This window comes from Catharus ustulatus, chromosome 29 (assembly GCF_009819885.2).
Source record: "Catharus ustulatus isolate bCatUst1 chromosome 29, bCatUst1.pri.v2, whole genome shotgun sequence".
Taxonomy (NCBI): Eukaryota; Metazoa; Chordata; class Aves; order Passeriformes; family Turdidae; genus Catharus; species Catharus ustulatus.
In genome coordinates, this window is record NC_046249.1 from 5,117,773 (window position 1) to 5,137,494 (window position 19,722).

A 19,722-nucleotide genomic window follows, 5' to 3' on the forward strand; every position below is an offset into this window, starting at 1 on the left:
AATGCACTAAAAGCTGCCTCAGCCTTTGCCCTGGGGAGAAAGGCAGATCCTCTGGCCTGTGATTCCCAGCACAGAGAGGCTGTGGGGGCTGCTGGAGCAGGGATGAGAGCTGGGCTCTGCCCAGAGCAGCACCTGTGCCCAGCACAGCTCCCACTGTCAGCACCCTGGGGTCACCAGGGCCCTGCCCTTTGCCCGGAGGGAGCAGTGGGGCCAGGGTTGAGCCCCTGGACCAGGGACAGCTTCGCTCTGCTGCAGCTCGGCCTCGGGGCCCTGCAGTGCCTGGAGCAGGGGCAGTGCAGCCCAGCCCAGCCTGGCTCTCACCCTGCCCACACTGTGCTCAGCAAGGCACACGGTCCTGGGGCCTTGGCTGGATCCTGCCGGGCTCAGCACAATGTCCTGGCCTTTCTCCTCCTCAGCCACGATGCCAAGGGCTCCCCCAGCTCCTGTACCCGGCTCTGGGCTGTGGTTCCAGGCTGGATCCTCATTCCAACCTCTGCTGGAGCATTGGGCTCAGCTGGGAATTACCCTCCTGCACCATCACCTTCCTCACTCATGGGCGTTGCAGGAGCATCCGTCCGGAGCCTGGGGAAGGCTGCCCAGAGCCATCGGCTTTGCTGCTGTTCCCCTGACCTGTCCCCCCGAGATTTTCCTCCTGCTGCTCCAGGAAAGATTCCTGGGCAGCGAGCCCCTGCGAGGGGCCGAGGCTGCTCCCACCCACTGCTGAAGGAGCCTCCAACAAAAAGAGCAATGGGCAAAAAGAGCACAAGGGCAATGTCCTCACCCTTGGGAGCACCACAGTGAAGCACAGAAGAATGTGTTGGGTTTTAAAGATTTTTTTTTTATTTTTTTCGTTTTTATTAAAAAAAAGCCCCTAAATTCTATGGCTTCCAGGAAGCATCAGAGAAATTGAAATGCCATTTCTGTACACTTGGTTTTAAAGCAGTAACTAAACTCGCAATGGAACAAACGCTCTCACGTACAATCGCAGTATTTGGACTCCTCGCTGGAAGGACAGAGAGTCCCGGGCTCGGGCCACGGCCCCGGCGGCCGAGGGTGTGCGGGCAGAGCCGGGCACTCCGGACACACCCCCGGGGCCGCTTTCCCTTCCCCTCCGCGGCTCCTCTTCGGCCTCTGCCGGGACTGTTCTGAGCCGATGCGCTGACAAGGGACCACTTCCAGTGAAAAATTTAAGGCGATTTTTAAAATTCGTTGTTCGCCTCGCTGGGGACACGAGGTCAAACGTTGCACGTCCCCTTCCTGCCGTGGCCAGGGACGCAGCAGCAGCCGGGGCTGCCCTGGCTGCTGCAGCCCGGACAAGCCAAAGCCGGGGTCAATCCCGTAATTAGGATGAAGAGGGGCCCTGGGGAGGGCAGGGCCCCATGGGGGACCCCATGCCCCCCAGCCCCTCCACAATCCGGGGTCTCCAGCCTCCCCCCCCCCGAGATGGTCAGTTTGGACAAATGTTTCAAAGCAGCCACAGATGGTCCCATCCCTCCCCCGCCCCCCCAGCACAGCCTCAGCCCCTTCTCTTGGGGCAGAACAACAGGGTTTTGGTAAAGGTAAGTGTGTGTGTCCCCCCCAATGTGTCACGATCAATACACACGACAGCGCGCGGGGTCACTCACGTGGGGAGCTGCAGTGCCCTGGGGGTGGCAGGAACACGGGGGTGCGGGGGGTGTCTGTGTGTCAGTTCCAAAACCTCCATTTCCCCCAGCCCCAGGAGCCGGCCGGGGGATCCCACAGTGGGGATTCCACTCTGGCAGAGCCCCTCCACCCCGGCCTTCACTGCCTGCAGCCGCGGCCCCCCGGGAGCAGCCGCGGGGCCTGGGGGGCTCAGGCTGTAAAACCAAGAGGCCAATCGAGCCCTGCTCACACCTGCAGCTGCCGTGGAAACATCCAGCCCCAAGACATGGCAGCACCAGAGACGAGGCTGCTTTGCTTCCCCTCCCTGCTTTGCCACCGCCATTCATGGGTCCCTTTGGTCTCGGCCGTCCCTGTCCCTGTGTCCCCCACCCCTGGGAGTCTCGGACCTGCTCTCGGCGGGACCGGACGGCGCCTGTATTGCTCGCAAAAGTGCATCGTAAATGAACTGTAAACGCGTTTCCTCTGCCCGCCCCCCGCGCCCCCGGCTCTCCCCGCCCGAGCGGGGCCGGACCGGAGCCCAACTCGTCACCAAAGCCTGAGCGAGGGGGACCCGGCGGGGACGCGGGGCGGGGCCGGAAGGAAGAGCAGAATTCGGTAACACTGAAGATGACGGTCAAAGACTGACGACTCAGCACTCTGCACCGAGACTCACTTTAAATTAACTTAAGAGACAAAGAAGCAACAGAAAAAAAAAATATTCCTCCTTAGCCCACTGCTCTTGAAATTGTCTTCGTCTTCTTCTGACAGCGATGGGTCAGAGTCTATAGTTGATCCCCATTTCAGACCTGTTATAAACTCAAAGCAAGTGACGCCGTGGGTTTTTTCTCTTTTTCTTTTTTTCTGTTTGACGGACGCAGGAACTTCAGCGAAGTTGGGCTTGGTTCGAGTAAACGGCCACGAGTGGCGGAGGAAAGGACAAGCAGTTTGGGGAGGCCCCGCTCCCCACCTGCGCTTGGGGCGCTGGGGGAGCCCGTCCGGCCCGGCCCCCCCGTCCCCGTCCAGCCCGAGGGGCCGCGGCTCCGCGGGTCAAGATGCAGCCACGGCCAGAGGGAGAGGAGCCATCGCTCGCCGCTCCGCCCGGCCCCGGCAGCTCACTTGCGACGCTTGGTGGTTTTCCTCTTCCTTCTCTTGAAGAAACAGCAGCACCTGGGGACAGAGGGGACGCGTCAGTGCCGGGGTCAGGGAAAACAGGAACCCCTCGGTGTCTTGGTGAGCCCCACGTGGGCAGAGCTGCTCCACCCAGTGCCCCTTGTACATGGCAGGGGCTGGACTGTGAGCACCACAACGGCCACCAAAAGTGACACCGGCCACAGCAAATGGTATGGACCAGGGTACTGACACTGACCATGGCACACAAGGCTGGCACGTAGTCAGAGCCAGGGCCAGGCTGGGACTCCAGAGAAGGAGCAATCCCAGATCCATCTACGACCCTCTGTGCAAGAGCCTTGGGGCAGGGCGAGGTGGGAAGGGCTGGGGTGGTGGTGGCCCTGCAGGGTCACCCCTCAGGGATGCCAGGGGACAGCTGGGGACTGTTAATTCCTGGAGGGCACCCGACATCCCGGGGCAGCAGCTGACCCCTCCTCCAGCCCAGCACTGGCAAGGGGGCCGCGGGGCTGGGGCCTTACTTTGTATCGTCTGTCACCTCCACCTCGGTGGGGGCTGTGATGGGGGCGTTCGAATGTCCTGCCGTCGGGTCATCTGTGTTCAGCTCTCCATTGGTGGAGCTCATCACCTGGGGAGAGAAGAGTGTCAGCAAGGGCAGCCTGGGGGCCTGCAGCCCTTCCCTTCCCTGCAGGGCACAGGAGCCACCCAGGAGACCACCCAGCTTTGCCCAGGAGCACCGAGGTGCAAGGGTGGGAGGATGGTGCCCTTGCCCACACTGCGGTGTTCAGTCTCAGTGCTGAGCTCTCCACAAGAGCCCCATTGCACAGAGAGGTCTGAGCCCCTTAGCCAACGCCCCCGGAGGGATCCCAGCTCCTGGGAGCCCGTGCACCAGGAGAGGGGCTTGCTGGCAGCCAGCTCCAGCGTGGGCAGGACACAGGGCCTGGGAAAGTTCACAGCTCCAAGAAGCCCTTCCCACAGCCGAGCATCTGGACACGACTTCTGTTTCCCAGCACCAAGACTCGGTCCCGTGCCTGCCCTGCGGGCTCACACATCCCTGAGCTCCTGCCTGCTCACCAGGGCAGTAGGGTGAGCCACAGTGCCAGGGCCAAGAGGACACCCAAGCCACCAAGGTGACTGGGAGGTGCCTGAACCGCCATCCTGTGCCTGCTGCCCACAGGCAAAGCCAGGAGCTCCCTGGGGATGCACAGGCCAAACACTCTCCAAGCTGCTTGGCCCCAGCGAGGAGCCTCGGCCTTTCCCAGCCCCTCCAAGGAGCTGCCACCCGACAGCAGTGCCCAGCCAGCAGGGCCACGTCAGGCTCCAGCCCCTGGCACCAGCACAGAGACCCCTGCGCATCACCCCCGCAGCGCTGGGTGCAGGCGGAGCATGGCAGGAGGGTTTGCAGAGCAGGAGTGGGCAGGAGGAAGGGAGTGAGGGACAGGAGGAGTGAGGCAGAGCTTGAGCTTGGCCCTTGGAGTCCCCATGGCCTGCCTGGCACCTTGGAGTGCCCGGCCCCATGACAGCAACAGCAGGAGCTGTGCCCAAGGTTGGGGCTGAGCACCAGCAGAGTCACTGAGGAGCAGCAGGAACGAGCAAGAGCGGCGGGGACGGAAGCAGAGACGGAGGAAGCAGCGCAGGCCCAGCTGGGGGGACCCGGCATGGATGTCCCACCATCCATGGGGGAGGAACCCCCAGGCCAAGGCAGGGCTGAGCGGCAGCGAGCGTGGGGCTGACGGCGCCAGCACAGGACTGAGGCAGGACCGCGGAGGGGGGACACGGCCAAGGAGTGCCTGGGAAGGGAGGAGAAGCAGGGCTTGGAGCCAGGGCTCCAGTCAAGGAGGCACAGGAAAGTCCCTGCTCAGACGAGCGGCACTGGGGGCAGAGCGATGTCCACACAGCTGCTGTGCTGCAGCGTGGCATCCATCCATCCATCCATCCATCCATCCATCCATCCATCCATCCATCCATCCATCCATCACCCATCTCTATATCCATCCATCCCCATCCATCCTCCATCCATCCCTATCCATCCCTCCATCCCTGTCCATCCATCATCCATCTCTATATCCATCCATCCATCCTCCATCCATCCCTATCCATCCCTCCATCCCTGTCCATCCATCATCCATCTCTATATCCATCCATCCCCATCCATCCATCCCTATCCATCCCTCCATCCATCCATCCCTATCCATCCATCCATCCATCCATCCCCAACTGCCCTCTAACTCTCCCTGGCAGCACCATGGGAGCCCAGCAGCCCCTGGGAAGCAGCACCAGCCTCATCTGCGAGCCGGGAGCATCAGGGACAGGCAGCACGTGCTGCAGCCGGGGCAGGACCCCGGGGCGGGGGAGCGGGGCTGATCCCGGCTCCGCGGGCGGCCACGAGGCCCAGGGTGGCTCCGCTCCCTCCCGTGCCCGCCCCTGCCCCTGGCGCGTGGTTTCATGTACCTGGACGGACCCCCCGAGCCTGCCGGCTGCCAGGTGAGCTCCCAAAGGCTCCTCGGCAGGCTGCCCACCGGCCTGAGGATCCCACAACTCCGTCCCCTCGGGCGGCTGCTCGCGACAGGCAGGAGGAACAGAATGAAAAGAAACAAAAGAAAAGAGGGAGAATGGGGAAAAGAAGGGAGAAGTGGAGGGAAGGGGCAGGAAAAGTGGCAAAGGGAGTCGAGAAAATAAGACATGCAAAAGCAAAAACATGAGCGGAGCAGCTCAAGTGGTGATTGCGGAGGGCACCGTGCAGCACCGTCCCGGTGGCTCCCAGAGCGGTCCCTGTGATGACAGCGGGGCTCTGTGTCCCCCTGCCACCTTCACACACATCCCCCACGGCCAGCCCCACGCAGGGCCAGCCCATGGAGCAGGGCCAGCTCCAGCAGGGCTGGTGCCCGTGTCTGGGAGCGGGCTGGGGCAGCAGAGCTGGAGCTGCAGCCAGGCCCAGGTGACGCCGTATGCCCAGGACAACGCGGCGCTTGGGGGGCCTGTGTGGTACCAGCTGGGTGCTCCTCCAGGGCTCGGCTGCCCCACAGCCAAACCCTGCCCTGCTGAGCACAACATGGCCCCAGAGCTGGGGACACCCTGTGTCCCCAGGCTGGACTCTGCTCCCATGCTCCAGCAGCTCTCTGCTTTGCTTTTCCCCCTGCTCTGGGGAAGGGATGTCCAACATGGCATTTCCCTGGTGCTGGGGGCAGAGAGCAGAACCTCACTGGGAGCAAGTTCCCAGAAATAAGCCAGAGGTGATTTGAAGATGTTTCCCTCTCCCTAAGGAAGCACTACCAGTGAGCACCAGGGCTCTGCCAGGCTCCCAGTGCTGGGCAGGACAGGGCACTGCACCCCTGGTTTCAGCCCCTTTGCAGGTGCTCTGCCCCCAGGGAGGTTTGGGAGGATGAGGGTTTGTAGAGGACAGCTGGGAAACACATAAGGTTTACTCTCGGTGGCAGCAGTGCCAGAAACATGTGTCCTGCATCAGGGCAGGACAGGCCACAACACTGGAGCAGTTCTGAGCAGCCTGGCCCCTTTCCCACACAGCTCTGCCCGACCCCTGCCCTGTGCTTGGCTCCCTGTGCCCTGTGTGTTCCCAGAGCAAGGGCAGCCCCAGCATGGGGCAAAATGCTGCCAAGCTGCCCCACCAATCCTGCCTTCCCTTGCTGTGTGCCACCGTCCCATCGATGGAAGGGCATCACAAGCAGAGCAGTGAGTCACCCCACAGGGACACTGTCCTTAGCAGAGGTGGCTCAGCCTGCACCAAGCCCTCCCCCTCACTCCAGGCTGGACCCTGCCCCTCATCAGCTGATGTCCAGACCTGGCACACCCCAGTCATGCCACAGCCCTCACAGTGCTTCCTCCCTCTTCTGCCAGGCCACAGGGACATTGCCCTGGGGCCCCAGCAAGCCACAGACCCAGAGCTGTGGGAGGAAACTCTTCCCACAGAGAGCACTGAGGGAAAATGATGCTCCAGTGCCTGCCACCATCCCTGCTGGGCTCCATGTCCCTGGAGCTGCAGCCTAAGCTTGCCCATGCCTGTGGCACCGTGCCCAGCCAGGCTGTGCTGTTGCTCACCTGGTGTTTGGTGTGTGGCTGTGCTTTGTCTCTGTTCGGGGGCTGCACCTGCACCTCGCTGTGCATCGTGCCAATGGGAGTGGGCTGCGGACACAAAGGACAATGTCATTCCTTTGACTGACACAGAGTCCCCCCAACACCCTGCAGCCTCTGGCCAAATGTGCAAAACCCCCAAGAACCAGGGCCTGACCACTGCCCCTACCCCACCCCAGCAGTGCAATGCTTATTATCTGGCTGCAGTGAGCCCAAGGAATGTGCCCATGGCATAAAGCGAGGTGCCAGCTTGGCTGCTGGGGTGCCCTTGGCTCCAGGAGCCTCAAATTCCCATGTCACAGCCCTGGTGACTGGTGAGGAGGGTGGAGCTGATCCCCTGGACACAGTGTGTGGCAGGGATGAGTCACATCCTGACCCCAGTGCCCCTGCTCCCTGGGGTGCCTCACCCTCTGCCCCAGCCCCTCTGCACTCACCAGAGGTTTCCCTGCCCAGTCGTATTCGTAGTCGAACACGTAACCGTTCCTCTCGAACAAGTCTGTGAAGAGCTTCCTCAGGTAGTCGTAGTCGGGCTTCTCGAAGAAATCCAGGCGCCGCACGTAGCGCAGGTACGTGGCCATCTCCTCTGCAGGGACACACGGGCTCAGGGGGACAGGGCACAAGGGGCTCAGGGCTGGGGGCTGGGCTGGGCTGGGCAGTGCTCTCACCTGGGAAGTTCTCACAGAGCACCTCCACTGGGGTGGCTCTTTTGGTGTCACCAATCTTCTGGTACCTCTCCTTTAGTGTGTCAGCCTGGCGGGGACAAGGGGGGGTCAGCACAGGGGCCGGGCACCGCCCTGGCCAGGGGAAGGCACTGCGTGCCATGAATGATTTCTTGGACCCCTCTTCCCAGGTAAGTCCCTCCCCGGGCAAGTCTAGAGGATAAACCCCAGTGTTTCCAGGACAGCCACCATGAGAGCAGCTGGGAGGACACAGGGAGACCTGCAGCTGCTCTGCACTGCAAGGGCCTGGCATGCAACTCAGAACTGGTGGGGTGCCAAGTCTCCAACACCCCAGAGGCCAAACCTTCCCCTTCCTCATGCCAGGGCAGAGCCAGACCCACAGGAAGCCATGCTCAGGGGGCAGCAGGAACTGGCAGTTACCTTGAGGCCTTGCCAAGGAAGGCTCCCACGGAGGAAGTACATAAACATGTGTCCTAACGCTTCCAGGTCGTCCCTGCGGCTTTGCTCTGCATGGAGAAAAAAGAGACATGGGTCAGTTCCCACTACAGCCACTGTCCCTGTCCCCTCCCCAGATCCTGCAGCATCCCATATGTCCTGCCAGCACCCTAAAGAGACAGAGAAGCAGCTTGTCCCCAGCACCCCCTCTGGCACCCCTGCCCTGCAGTCCCTCCCTTCAGCCAGGAGGCAGGGCTGGCTGCCTGTGCCCACACACCTTTCCCCAGGTGGGTGTTGATGCTCATGTAACGCGCTGTCCCTGTCAGGCTCTTGTGCTCTCGGTAGGGGATGTGTTTTTTGGTCTCGGGGTCAATGTACTCTTTGGCCAGGCCAAAATCGATGATGTGGATGGTGTGCTGCCGCTTGCTGCCCGGCCGCCCCACCAGGAAGTTCTCTGGCTTGACGTCTCTGTAGATCAGGCTTTTGGTGTGGACGTACTCCATCCGTGTGATCTGGGGCAGGAGGAGATGTCAGTGCCAGGGCAGAGACCCACCCTGTGTCCTGCACGCTCCTGCCCTGCGCCCTGCTCCGGCCACCTCGCCTCTGCTCCCCTCAGCCTGGCCCCAGCCCCAAGGACGGGCACATCAGCTCCTTCCCACCATGGGAGACAGCTCCAGGCCAGCTGCACCTTGGGCACACAGTGAGATGCTCTGGGCACACAGTCAGACACCTGTGTGGGCTCAGAGAGGGGGTGTGAAAAGGTGGAGAGCCCTCCCTCAGCAGGGAGGGGGTGAGGTATGGGTGAGCCAGGCTGGGATGAGCCAGCACTTTCCCCCATTCCCTGTGGGATGCCCATGCTGCCCACACATCCCCTGCTCCAGGGGCAGCCAGGGGGGCCAGAGGAGCCATGCAGGGCTGCAGGGAGGTGCAGGGGCTGCACTCACCAGTTGGATTGCGATCATCAGGACGGTTTTGAGCGTGAAGGTCCGATCACACAGATCGAAGAGATCTTCCAGGCTGGGTCCGAGCAGTTCCAACACCATGGCATTGTACTTCCCACAGGGGCCAAAGTAGTAAACCTGAGGAATTCCTTCTGCAAGAGATGGAGCAGGGGCTGTGCAGGGCTGCAGCAGGGCCATGCTGTCACAGTCAGGCCACTGCTGGACAGGGAAAGGGGCTGCAGAGGGGGGATGTCCCTGCACTGCCCTCCCTGCACAGCCAGTCTGGCTCTGCTCTTGGCAGCAGGGGGAGGGAGGCAGCTCCATCTGCATCCCTGACTCTGCTGCAGGGGTGGTGGGGGGAAAGAACTAAATCAAAAGAGATCAAAGATGAGACAAGGTGTCTGTGCAAAACCAGTCTCTCCCTGTGGAGCAGATGGGCAGGAGCTCAAGCTGGGAGTGAAGTTGCAGAGTCACATTTAGGGAAAATCTCTGTCCCAGCAGTGCCCCGACAGGCAGCTCCCCAGGGCAGCTCAGCCCAGCCCCGTACCTGCATTGCCGAGCTGTTTGTAGAACCGATACTCCAGGTGCAGCTGGGGGGCCCGGGATTTTATGGGTTCCTTGGCAGAAAGAAAGGAGATCAGTTAAGCAGGAAGTTTAGGGGGTCTGGGTGTCAGACACCTCCTTCACACGCTGGCAGCAGCTGGACTGAGAGCATTTGGGGTTGGGAGCAACTGGTATAAAATGGAGATGAAGCCTCAGGGGATGATGAGAGAAAATCAGCCCATATGGGAGCCAGATAATTTCATCCAGAGAAGGGAAAACATTAATGGGATCAGGTACCAGTGGGGCCACTGTGTCTGCTGCTGGCACTGGCTGAGCACAGCTCAGGCCATGGTGAGGGCTGGGAGAAATCCCTTCCGTGCCTGGACCCGATCACCCCACCTGCAGTGACGTGTGTTCCCAGACTGCTCTCAGTTCTGAGCAGGAATGGAGCTCCCCCCCACCGACCGAGCCATCACATCCATCACATCCCAACCCACTCCACCCACCCCAACACTGGGGGAGGGGGAGAAACCTCCTTCCCAATGGCTGAAACATCCCCCACCCCAACCATGGAGGAACTCCCCGGTTTGATAGCTACTCACCAATTTGATAGCTACGTATTCGTTTGTGTAGAGATTCTTCCCTGCAGGGAGAAACACAAAAATGTGATGAAAAGCAGTCCCTGCATCACCCCCACTGCACACCCCTGCTGTCCCTGAGGGCTCCTGGGCTCAAAAACATCCTGAACAGGTTTTGCCGCTCCCACAACACCTGAAGGAGCCTCAAGGCACGAGCAGGAGCAGAACCCTCTGTGGGAGTTGCAACATGCCTGCTAATGATCCCCAGGGGGGTACATGGATTCCTCTGCCATGGGGAGGCTCCTGGGGGCTGCAGCCAAGGCTGATGGGAGGGGGCAAGGCAGGGACAAGGCTGAGACTTGGTGCTTCTCCCAGCCCCGCAGGGAGAGGGGGCTACAGAGGGATGGCCAGAGTCAGGGGACACTGAGTTGTGGCCAGTGGGAGCCTGCAATGGTGGCAGGGAGGGGGACACCCGGGAGCATTGGAGCAGCTGGCAGTGGTCTGAAGGCACCACAGGCAAGTGGAAATCCCTCCCCCATGGCCAGGGTCACTCCTGGGAATGGCACATGCTTGTGCCTGAATGAACCTCAGCCCTGGGGATGCTCCCACCCACCCAAGGGCACAGAGGAAGCCAAAAGCAGATCCATGGCATGGCCCAGACTGAAGGCTGCAGGGAGAGCCCAAGGGAGTGAAGGAGCAGCTGTGGCACCTGGCCCCCTGTACAGAACCCCCCCAGAGGGCTCCACACCTGCACGGGACTTCACACACCATAACTACGGGAAAGTTGAGTTCTGGGTGCCTCCACATCCCCCCAAAACCAGTGGGCCGAGGAAAAGAGGACACACCTGGGAAGCACCAGCACAACCCAGGCCCATAAAGGCAAAGATTAAAGGTTTACAGGAACAGCTTGGAGCGTTCCAAAAGCCTGCAGGAGCCTGGGCAGGCAGGGGTTAAGGGCAGCAGGTTCCCTCCAGAGCCAGCAGACTCCAGATCCCAGCGATCCCACTGCCTGGCATGTGGGTATCCGATGGAGCTGCATCTGTCTCCTCGGATTTTCTCCAAGCAATTTGCTTAGGGAACAAGCTCCTCCTGGCGTAAGATTTCATCTGCTCTGACTGCTGCTCTCCACCTGAAGCAGCAATAAATCCTGGCCGGGTGACATCAGAGCCAGCTGCTGAGTGCCACAGTCGGCAGCAGGATTATGGGAAGAGGGATGAATGGGAGATATTAATGGAGCAGCTTCTCTCAGGGATGGGCTCTGCAGCCAAGGAGGGGCTCAGTCCTGCTGCCTCCCTGACCCTCTCCCATCCCAGGGGACCTCTGCCAAGCCACTTTGTCTGCTGCCTCTGCATAAAGCAAATCCCTTCACAGTGATTAGGGAGGAGGGGATTTGGGAGGGAGAGAGGAACGTCTGGCGAACACAGCGTGTGCCAGATCCAGGGGGTTTGTCCCATCACGCACTGGCATTTCCTGGGGAGCAGCTGGGACACCCCCAGACCTGTGCATGGCTCCACAGGGCCGTACATCTCAGTCCAAAACAATTACTGCTGCCTTCAGGGCAGCAATGTGCCATCAGAAAACTCACAGCTGGATTTTCCCTGAGGTCAGGCAAGATCTGAAGGGGGAAAAATAGAACATGACAGGAAAACTGCCAGACGGACACTGCAAAAGGGACTCAGCCCAGCAGGGAGGGAGCAAGGATGAAGGCAGGAGCATCCCCAGCAGGGCTGGGAGGAAGAAGGGATGGAGGCAGGAGAACCCCCAGCAGTGACATCTGTCCTGTCCCCACCACACAGGACCCCTGTGGCTCACTGGCATAGAAAGCTACCAGCAACAAGGCTCTGGAGCTGGCAGAATTCTCTCAGCCCAAAAATGACTCCAAATCATTTGGTACTGCCCTCGTTCAGTCCTTCCTTGGGAGACTTGGACAGCTGATGGGCAAGATGGGGCATGGACTGGTCAAATCACCACCCTCTGCTTCCCCTTTCCAAATTAACAAAGATGTAAATAGCAGAACTGGCCTGTCATGAGATTAATAAACGAACAGAAAAGAAAAAGCAAAAGAGCAAGGAGGGAGGATTCCTTCCATGCCAGGGAACTCCCTGCTCCAGCTCCTCGAGCCACCTGCTCTGTCTCAGTGCTCACAAGGGGGCAACTTTGACACCCAGCATGTGCCAGAGCCCAGGGAGTGCCTGGGAGGACTAGAGCAGGCAGGACTTGCAGCACAAAAGGTGCTTTTGAAAGGAAATAAAAGAGAAAAGTGGTGAGATGGGTGGCAGAAAGCAAATATTTGCATTGCAGGGGCCTTTGCTCGGTGCTGGAGGTGCCTCCAAATGCAGCTGCCAGCAGCTGCAGGATGCAGTGTGGGATCAGAATGGGCCAAAGGCAGGAGCAGGCAGCCAGGCCTGGGCCCGGGTGTGTTAAAGCCAGACGTGGCTTTCTCTGCTGTCCCCTCCCCAGGGATTTGGCAGCAGCACCAGCACCTGCTCCTGCACGTCACAGCAGCCCAGGAGGAGCCTGGCTCTCCCAGCTGGGTCCCCATCCAAGCAGCTTAGAACCACGGATTCACAGAATTATTAAGGTGGGAAAAGACTTTTCACCACTCCCATCAACAACCAGCAGCACCACCATGTCCCAATAGCCCATGTCCTCAAGTGCTACATTCACATGTTTTTGAACACTTCCAGGGGTGGGGACTCCACTCCTGCCCTGGGCAGTCTGTTCCAATGCTTCACAACCCTTTTCCCAATCTAAACCTCCCCTGGCCCAGCCTGAGGCCGTTCCCTCTCCTCCTGTTCCTGTTCCCTGAGCAGAGCCCGACCCCCCTGGCTGTCCCCTCCTGTCAGGGAGTTGTGCAGAGCCACAAGGGCCCCCCTGAGCCTCCTTTTCCCCAGGCTCCCTTTCCAGCTCCCTCAGCCCCTTCCCCAGCTCCATTCCTGTCTCTGGACATGCTCCAGCCCCTGGCAGTGAGGGGAAAAGCAAGCCCTGAGGCTGAGCACTGAGGCTGTCCCTTGGCTGTGGCACAGCACTGTGCCCACACCAGGAACCTTTGTGGTGCAGCAGCAGCAGCACAGAGCTGTGTCTGGGCACCAGGATGGGAATCTGGTTTCCCAGACCTGGGAATGCAGTGGAGGAACAGAGGATGAGACAGCTCCATGCAAATGCAGCTGGGCCCAGCCCTGCCAGCATTGCAGCTCCAGTGACAGTGGCTGCACCAGGCCAAGCAACAACAGCTCTGTGGAGCACTGGGGTTTAGCACCATCAGAAGAAAAATGTTATTTTAGAGCTTGATCTTCTCTTCAGAGGAGGCTCTGAAAAAACCAGGAGAAAAAGCAAGTCTGAGTCTTCAGCAAGAGAGGCAGGAGCAGCAGGAATCGTGTGGGTTCCTCTCCCCCAAAGACACCCGTGTGCCACCTCTGGCACGTGGTGGGTCTGTGGCTCTGAGCTCTGGGAGGTGGCTGAGCCCTTGGACACACTGCAGGTACCCACAGAGAGGTCTCTGCAGAGCCCAAGACAAGAAAGGTGTCACAAGCAGTGCACTGAGCCCAGACACATTTTTAAAAGGCACCTTCTGTGGCCCCAAGTAACTCCCTGTGAATTTCTGGGAGGCTGCAGGACAGGCCTGAGAGCCACAGTTCAGGAGAGTTTGGGAATGTCCCCAGCACCTGCACAGGAGCTTTCAGCTGGGGCATGGCCCTGGTAGGGACCTGCTCCCGTCTCACACACTGCACACAGACTCACCCCTTGTGTTCTTCCCTCCAAAATCCTGAGTTTACTTTAAAAGATAATGAATTTCCAGTTTTTAATTCAGAAGGAAAACAGCTGCTATGGCTCCAAACTGCCTCCAACAATGTATGCAGCAGAGGCTGGGGGAGAGGGGTGGGCACTGAGAAGCTGCAAAAAGCACATTTGCACAAGTTTACTGATGGAAGAACAGAAGTAGCAGCTGCTGCCAGGTCCTCCATCCTTCCCTGCACCCTGCTCTAGGCTGAGGCTGCCCTGGGGCAGCTCCATGGCACAGGCTGGCAGGAGCAGCAGCCTTGAGCCAGGCTCAGGAAGGGGCCCTCAGGGAGTGTGCCAGGACTAGGGGCAATTCCTGCCTCTGAGGCAGCCCTGACCAGGGAAGGACCTGCACAGCACCCAGGTACTTTGGGCTCAGTTTGACCTTTCTGCTTAATGTCTGAGTTTTCCTCCTCTCCCTCTACCCCAGCCCATCCAAAGCACTCCTGAGTAGCTGCTAAGGGGAACCTGCTCCAACAAACCCTGTCTGTGAGTGTGCTGGCCCCACTCCCACTGCAGGGACCTGGCAGGGCTGCAGCTCAGCCACACCCAGTGCCAGGGCACAGAGCCCCCAGCCACACTCTGGTCACCCACTGCCACCAGTGTCCTGCTGCCTTGTGTTTCAGAAGGCAGTGACCCACCCTGGCAGGGAGTGGGGCTGGCTGTGGGCAGTACATGGGCAGGGGGAGCTCAGGGGACTGCAGCCAGCAGACACTGCCCTGGGATGCAGTTGGAAAGCCCCAGGAGGAGCTGGGCTGGCACTGGACCACAGCTGGAGGCTCCTCTCTTATCAAAATCCGTAAGTTTGTGATACCACAGCTGGAGGGATGAGCACTCATCAGCTCAGGGTGAAGCTCCAGGACGTAAGAAGGTAACAGGACCCAGCACCTGCACAATATTAAGCTGCCCTCCTCTGTGCCAGAGGGCTTGGGCAACCACCCTGCTCCAGCTCCCAGCCCAGCTCTCTGGTCACACTGGTCCAGTGCAGAACGGGCTGGCAGCACTGCCAGACTGGGACTGGCACCATGTCCCTGCACTGCCCAGGATGCCAAGGCCAGCAGGGACAAGGAGAAGCAGGATCCAAACGCACAGCCCTGGCAGCCACAACCCCTGCCCACGTCATTCCCCTTCTGGCTTCCCACAAAAGCCTTATGCCAATTGCTTTTTTATATTTCATCTCTTCAAACAGATCACTGTATTTTGGACACCTCCTACATCGGTGGACATTTGTCTCTACCTGGGGCAGCTGAGTTGAAGCACCCTAAGGACAGATCACCCTGTGCCTCCTGGTGTGGTGGAGAAATAGGGCAAAGTGGTACCTTTTTGGGAAGGACAATGTCCCCTTCCTCCAACCTCACCACTGGGAGCTGCAGGAGTCACCTCCAGGCACATTTTTTAAGATCTCATGGTCTTCATTATGAAAGGAAAAAGGCCAAAGAAGATCTGGGAGCTTTTACTGAGCTGCAGTTTGACCTCTAAAGCCTTGAGGACTGGATTCTCTATTCCCATGGGAAAGCTGAGTGCCCAGCAAGAGCTGGGGAGCATCCCTGCTCATGCCACCACTTCACAGCAGGAGCCCTCTGGTCCCTTGCCATTCATCTGCAGCTGGAGGAATCCCTAAATCCTGAAAGCATTCCTGAGCCCTGATGCAGTTTGAAGGCACACCTAAGGAAGAGAAATGTGATTTTAGGAGAGAAGCCACATAGCAGTGGCTTCCACTGCCGTGACGAGATCTCGTGCTCAGGCCTGTTTCATGTTATGGCCAGGCACTACAGGGTGTGACAGAGCAAAAAAGCCACGTGAAGGGACTGGAAGCTTCCCTTGCTGGTGGCAAGGACAAACCATCAATGTGAGAATCGACCACTGTGGAGCCTGGAGCGAGAGCTCATTGCTTGTCCCTGCAGCCATGACCAAACTGAGCCCAACTGCTCCCAGGTCCCTGCAGCAACCTCACTGTCAGTTTGACAGACATTCCTCAGACCCATGTGAGACTCATGTCCCCTTGCTGCTGCCCCTGGAAAATGAGGGGGAGGCTGGGGCAGTGGGGGCGGGGGGGCACACTGACCCTCAGCACTGAGCATGGCAAAGCAGCACGGCCCCAGCACCTGCCTAGAGCAGGACACTGGGATCCAGCTCACCCACAAACACAGATCCACTGCAGAATGCTCAGCTCAGGCAAGGAAAAGGAGGTGCAAGGACCCTGAACAGCTCAGGGCTCTCTGTCCACTGGCCAAGCAGGGAGGCATTGGCAGCAGGAGTGTCCAGAGGTCCACCCGGGGAACTGAAAGGAGCAGCTGGTACAGCAAAATCCCCCAGTACCTCTCCTTCAACAAGCCCTGGGTCTGGAGGACGGCTCAGAGTTTTTCATGACACAGGGAGAGACAGCTTAACAGAGGAACTGCTTTGGCTGGATTTTAACCAGAGCATTGCCCCAGCTCTTCAATTACAATGTGGCGATGCCGCCGGGCAGTGCAGGGATGGACGGGTGAGCCTGGCACTAGCCGGTCTGGCACACCGGGAAGAGCTGACATTAACACCCCACACAGGGAGGTGGGGACCGACCCCAGCCGAGCCAGGGCTGCCATGGCTCCGCCCTGGACCCACGGTCAGGGAAGATTTAGCTCAGAGCTTGGTTTGAGAAGGCACTGCCTAAAATATCACAGAGCAGCCTGTGGCTGTCCCAGGCTCTGGGGACTGCCTCACTTCCTTCTTCCCAGAGCACAAGCCCCTTCCCAAAGCACTCAGCCCAGGACAGTGCTACAGCTGGCAGGGACTCCACCCACATGTCCAATGCACATTTCTGGTGACATCCAGACTTTGCTGCTGGCACAGAGGTGCCTGGCCCTGCCAGACCACTCCCAGCTGCCTGATGCCAAGCAAAGGGTTAACAGCTTGCTGAAAGTCTCCAGGGACATTCCCAATCCTGGGAGAGGAGCAACCTCCCCATCCTCCAACCAGGAGTTTCTTTGAGGAGTTTCCTGATAAACTTGGTTCAAAATGGAAAGTGACTATGAAAGATGCTTGGGTTTTATTCCTCCCTTTCTCTGTTCTGCATAGAATTTCAGGAGAGTCTCTCAAACAACTGAAGAACTTATCCAGGATAAAACATGGATTCTCCTCTCTATATGTTTGTCCCAGCAGACTGAACATCCCTCAGGCCCCCATGCTCCACCCCCTGTCCCAAGGCACAGCAGGAGGGCAGCACTGAGAGCACAAGGTGGGTGAGATTTGGTGAGCAAATCCTCACTCAGTGTTTGTGGATTTGGGGGACACCCAGTCCTCTATGGCCACCACAACTTACAACAGACAGACCCAGACTGTAGCACTCTCCCAGAGAGTGACAGGCATGGGGAGGAGATGGGAAATACCTCTGCCATCAGTCCTTCAGGCTAGGATGGGCCTTGGTAGATTCAGCACAGTGTGGAAGGATTAAAGGGGAACCTCTGTGGCAGAACAAGGGCTACCTGCAAGGGGCAGTGCTTCAACTCTGTGTGGCCAGTCTGCACCCCAGTGCCCATGGCCACAGCCTGTGCCAGCTCCTCCCACTGCAGGAGGAGGATGCCAGGGCAATCCAGCACCAGTGGGTACAGTGAGGACAAACATGACCCTTCTCACCTAGACGGAGCTCCCCGAAATTGCCGCATCCAATCTTCTTGCCGACACGGAAGTTGGGACCCACCATTAAGACTCCCGAGTTGGTTCCAGTACCCCGGCCTCCATGACCACTCCTTCCTCCACCTGTCTTGGACATCCTTTTACCTTCCTCCAGCTCCCCTTTCCCTCCTCTCTTATCAAAATCCATAAGTTTGTGATACCCCGGCCTCTCCACGGTTACGCTGCTGCCATACAAATCCCAGAGCTGCCGAAAATGGAAGGGTGAGGAGGAAAGAAGCAGGGTTCCTCTTGGTTAATACACCATCCCGGTGAGCGGTGGGAGGGCGGGGTCTGGAGAAGGAGGGGTAAGAGGCCGTCCCCGGGTGCTGGGCTACTAAAAGATTAGTGCTTCTTCCCAAGGTTCTGCCGGGACTGTCATCATCGCCGGTCACAGGGAGTTCTTTGGTGGAGAGAACATCCTGCAGACAGGGTCCTCCCAGCGCAGCTCCTCGGACTCCCAGCTGTGGAAAAGGAGAGGGAGAAAATCAGTATGAGGAGGCAAAGGACAACAGAGGGCTGTGGGCTCTGGGTTCCTGCCCCCAGCTCTGCAGAGCCCCTCCAGCACCTTCCCTGCAGACAGATAATTCCTGCAGCAAAGACTGCAGGGTGAGAGTAGGACCTCCCTGAGAGGGGAGGGGGAAGCTGGGATAAACATCAGGTCCCAGAATGCCCCATGCCTGAGATGTTGGTTTAAATAAATAAATAAATAAATAAATTTTAAATTGGTTTATTTTAAATAATTTTAAATGAACAAATTTTAAAAAGCTTGGTCAGCCAGAGGTGAAATGGTTGATGAGCGTCTCCATGTTGGAGCCAGCTAGGAGTGATGTGGGGACAGAACTGTCCCCATGGGGAAGGGCTGCTGGAAGCTTCTGGAAGCATTCAGAGACACCATCCAGGGACTCTGAGAGCCCCCAAGAGCAGAGGACACACATGAACCCAGCATTACGTGTGCCAGGCCAGGCATGGGGCTGCCCATGGAGTGAAAATTATTTCCCCTGGCTGGGAGGGTCCCTGTGGATCCAAGGGCAAGGGCCAGTGGAATTGGAGCACTTCCCACTCCAGCAGCAGTCTCTGCTGTGGTGGGCCAAGATCTTGTGCCAGTAGCCCTGCCCAGGACATGGTTCCTGGGGAGCAGTCACACTCAGGGTACCCACCACAGCCCACCTGGGCTGGGGAAAACACCCACTTGGCAAACAGGAACTGACTAACATCCTAACATTGCCTTTTCCTTTGCTCTTATCAACCAAGCTTGATTTTAATTGCAAAGCTGGGAGTGAGGCCCCTTGGCTGCAGCCTGGGCCAATGCTGTGACACTTGCCAGAGCAAATGATGCTCCTGGGAGCTTGTTTGCTCAGGGGTGCAGCACCTTGCCTGCCTCCTGTGCTCCCAGTGAGGCTGCTGGAAAGCCCTGTGCTGATGGTGAGTTCCCCTCAGCTCAGCCCCCCGAACCAGGGAGCTCCTTCTCATGTGCACAGTGCTGCTCATGGCAGGGGCTGGATGAAGTGACCTTTAAAGGTCCCTCCAACCCAAACTATTCCATTATTCCATGACACTGGCTCCATACACAACCCTGTCCTCATGTGGGTACAACAGCCCAACATCAAAGCCAAACCAACCCCTTGCTTCCTTCTGGATGCAAGGCTGGGATGAAAAGAGCCATCGACCCACTCTGTGCTTAAGGAACCAGGTACCCAAGAAGGAACTGCTCCCTCCAGCATTCCAGCAGAGTGGGACTCTCCTGCACTGGGGGAAGGTCAGGCTGGGTCCCTCCTTGCAGGGGTGTCTGTGTAGGAGGCAGGAAGGACAGTCAGGAGGCTAAACATGGACACAGGGGGTCAAGCAGGATCTGGGCTCACGCTGGGAGGGCACACGAGAGACCCACACCTCCATTCCCCCTCACTCTGGTTTTGCTCCCAGCTTGACCCTTGCCAACCTCCTACCCCTCCTTTACCCTCCCCTCAGCCCCACTCTCCTCCTCCCCACCTCACTGTGCTCCTCTCCAGGCCCCTTGATACCACTGAAAGCTTCCCAAGAGTTCCTAGTGCTGCAAACTCCAGCTGACTCTGTGGGTTATCCAAGCAAGCCCCCCCTCCAGCGCTCAGCTCCAGGAAATGAACACACTGTGAGCTCTGATGCTCGGCCAAACCCTGTAAAACTTTTTATTGGCTCTCAATAGCTATTAATAACAGAAAAAAAAAAGCTTCTCGTGCTCAAGGGTGCACAGAGAGAAATGTGGGAGCTGTAAGAGTAACCCAGGGAAAAAGACACCAA

General features: G+C 58.8%; 1 protein-coding gene across 2 annotated transcripts in view; it reads right to left on the reverse strand.

The window, feature by feature from the left end:
• Nucleotides 1-817: 817 nt before the first annotated feature.
• CSNK1G2 (casein kinase 1 gamma 2) overlaps nt 818-19,722 on the reverse strand; it is a 42,888-nt gene continuing 23,983 nt past the window's right edge. The window contains exons 2-13 of one of the 2 annotated variants that reach the window (XM_033082205.2): nt 17,410-17,909; nt 10,039-10,079; nt 9,441-9,510; nt 8,897-9,045; nt 8,230-8,464; nt 7,938-8,023; nt 7,503-7,587; nt 7,272-7,420; nt 6,805-6,888; nt 5,200-5,304; nt 3,270-3,376; nt 818-2,790 (exon numbers count right to left, since the gene is read on the reverse strand). In XM_033082205.2, the coding sequence (XP_032938096.1) occupies nt 2,736-2,790; nt 3,270-3,376; nt 5,200-5,304; nt 6,805-6,888; nt 7,272-7,420; nt 7,503-7,587; nt 7,938-8,023; nt 8,230-8,464; nt 8,897-9,045; nt 9,441-9,510; nt 10,039-10,079; nt 17,410-17,596 (1,353 nt within the window). In that variant the 5' untranslated portion in view covers nt 17,597-17,909 and the 3' untranslated portion in view covers nt 818-2,735. The remainder of the gene's footprint in view (nt 2,791-3,269; nt 3,377-5,199; nt 5,305-6,804; nt 6,889-7,271; nt 7,421-7,502; nt 7,588-7,937; nt 8,024-8,229; nt 8,465-8,896; nt 9,046-9,440; nt 9,511-10,038; nt 10,080-17,409; nt 17,910-19,722) is intronic. The other variant, XM_033082206.2, reaches the window with a different exon arrangement.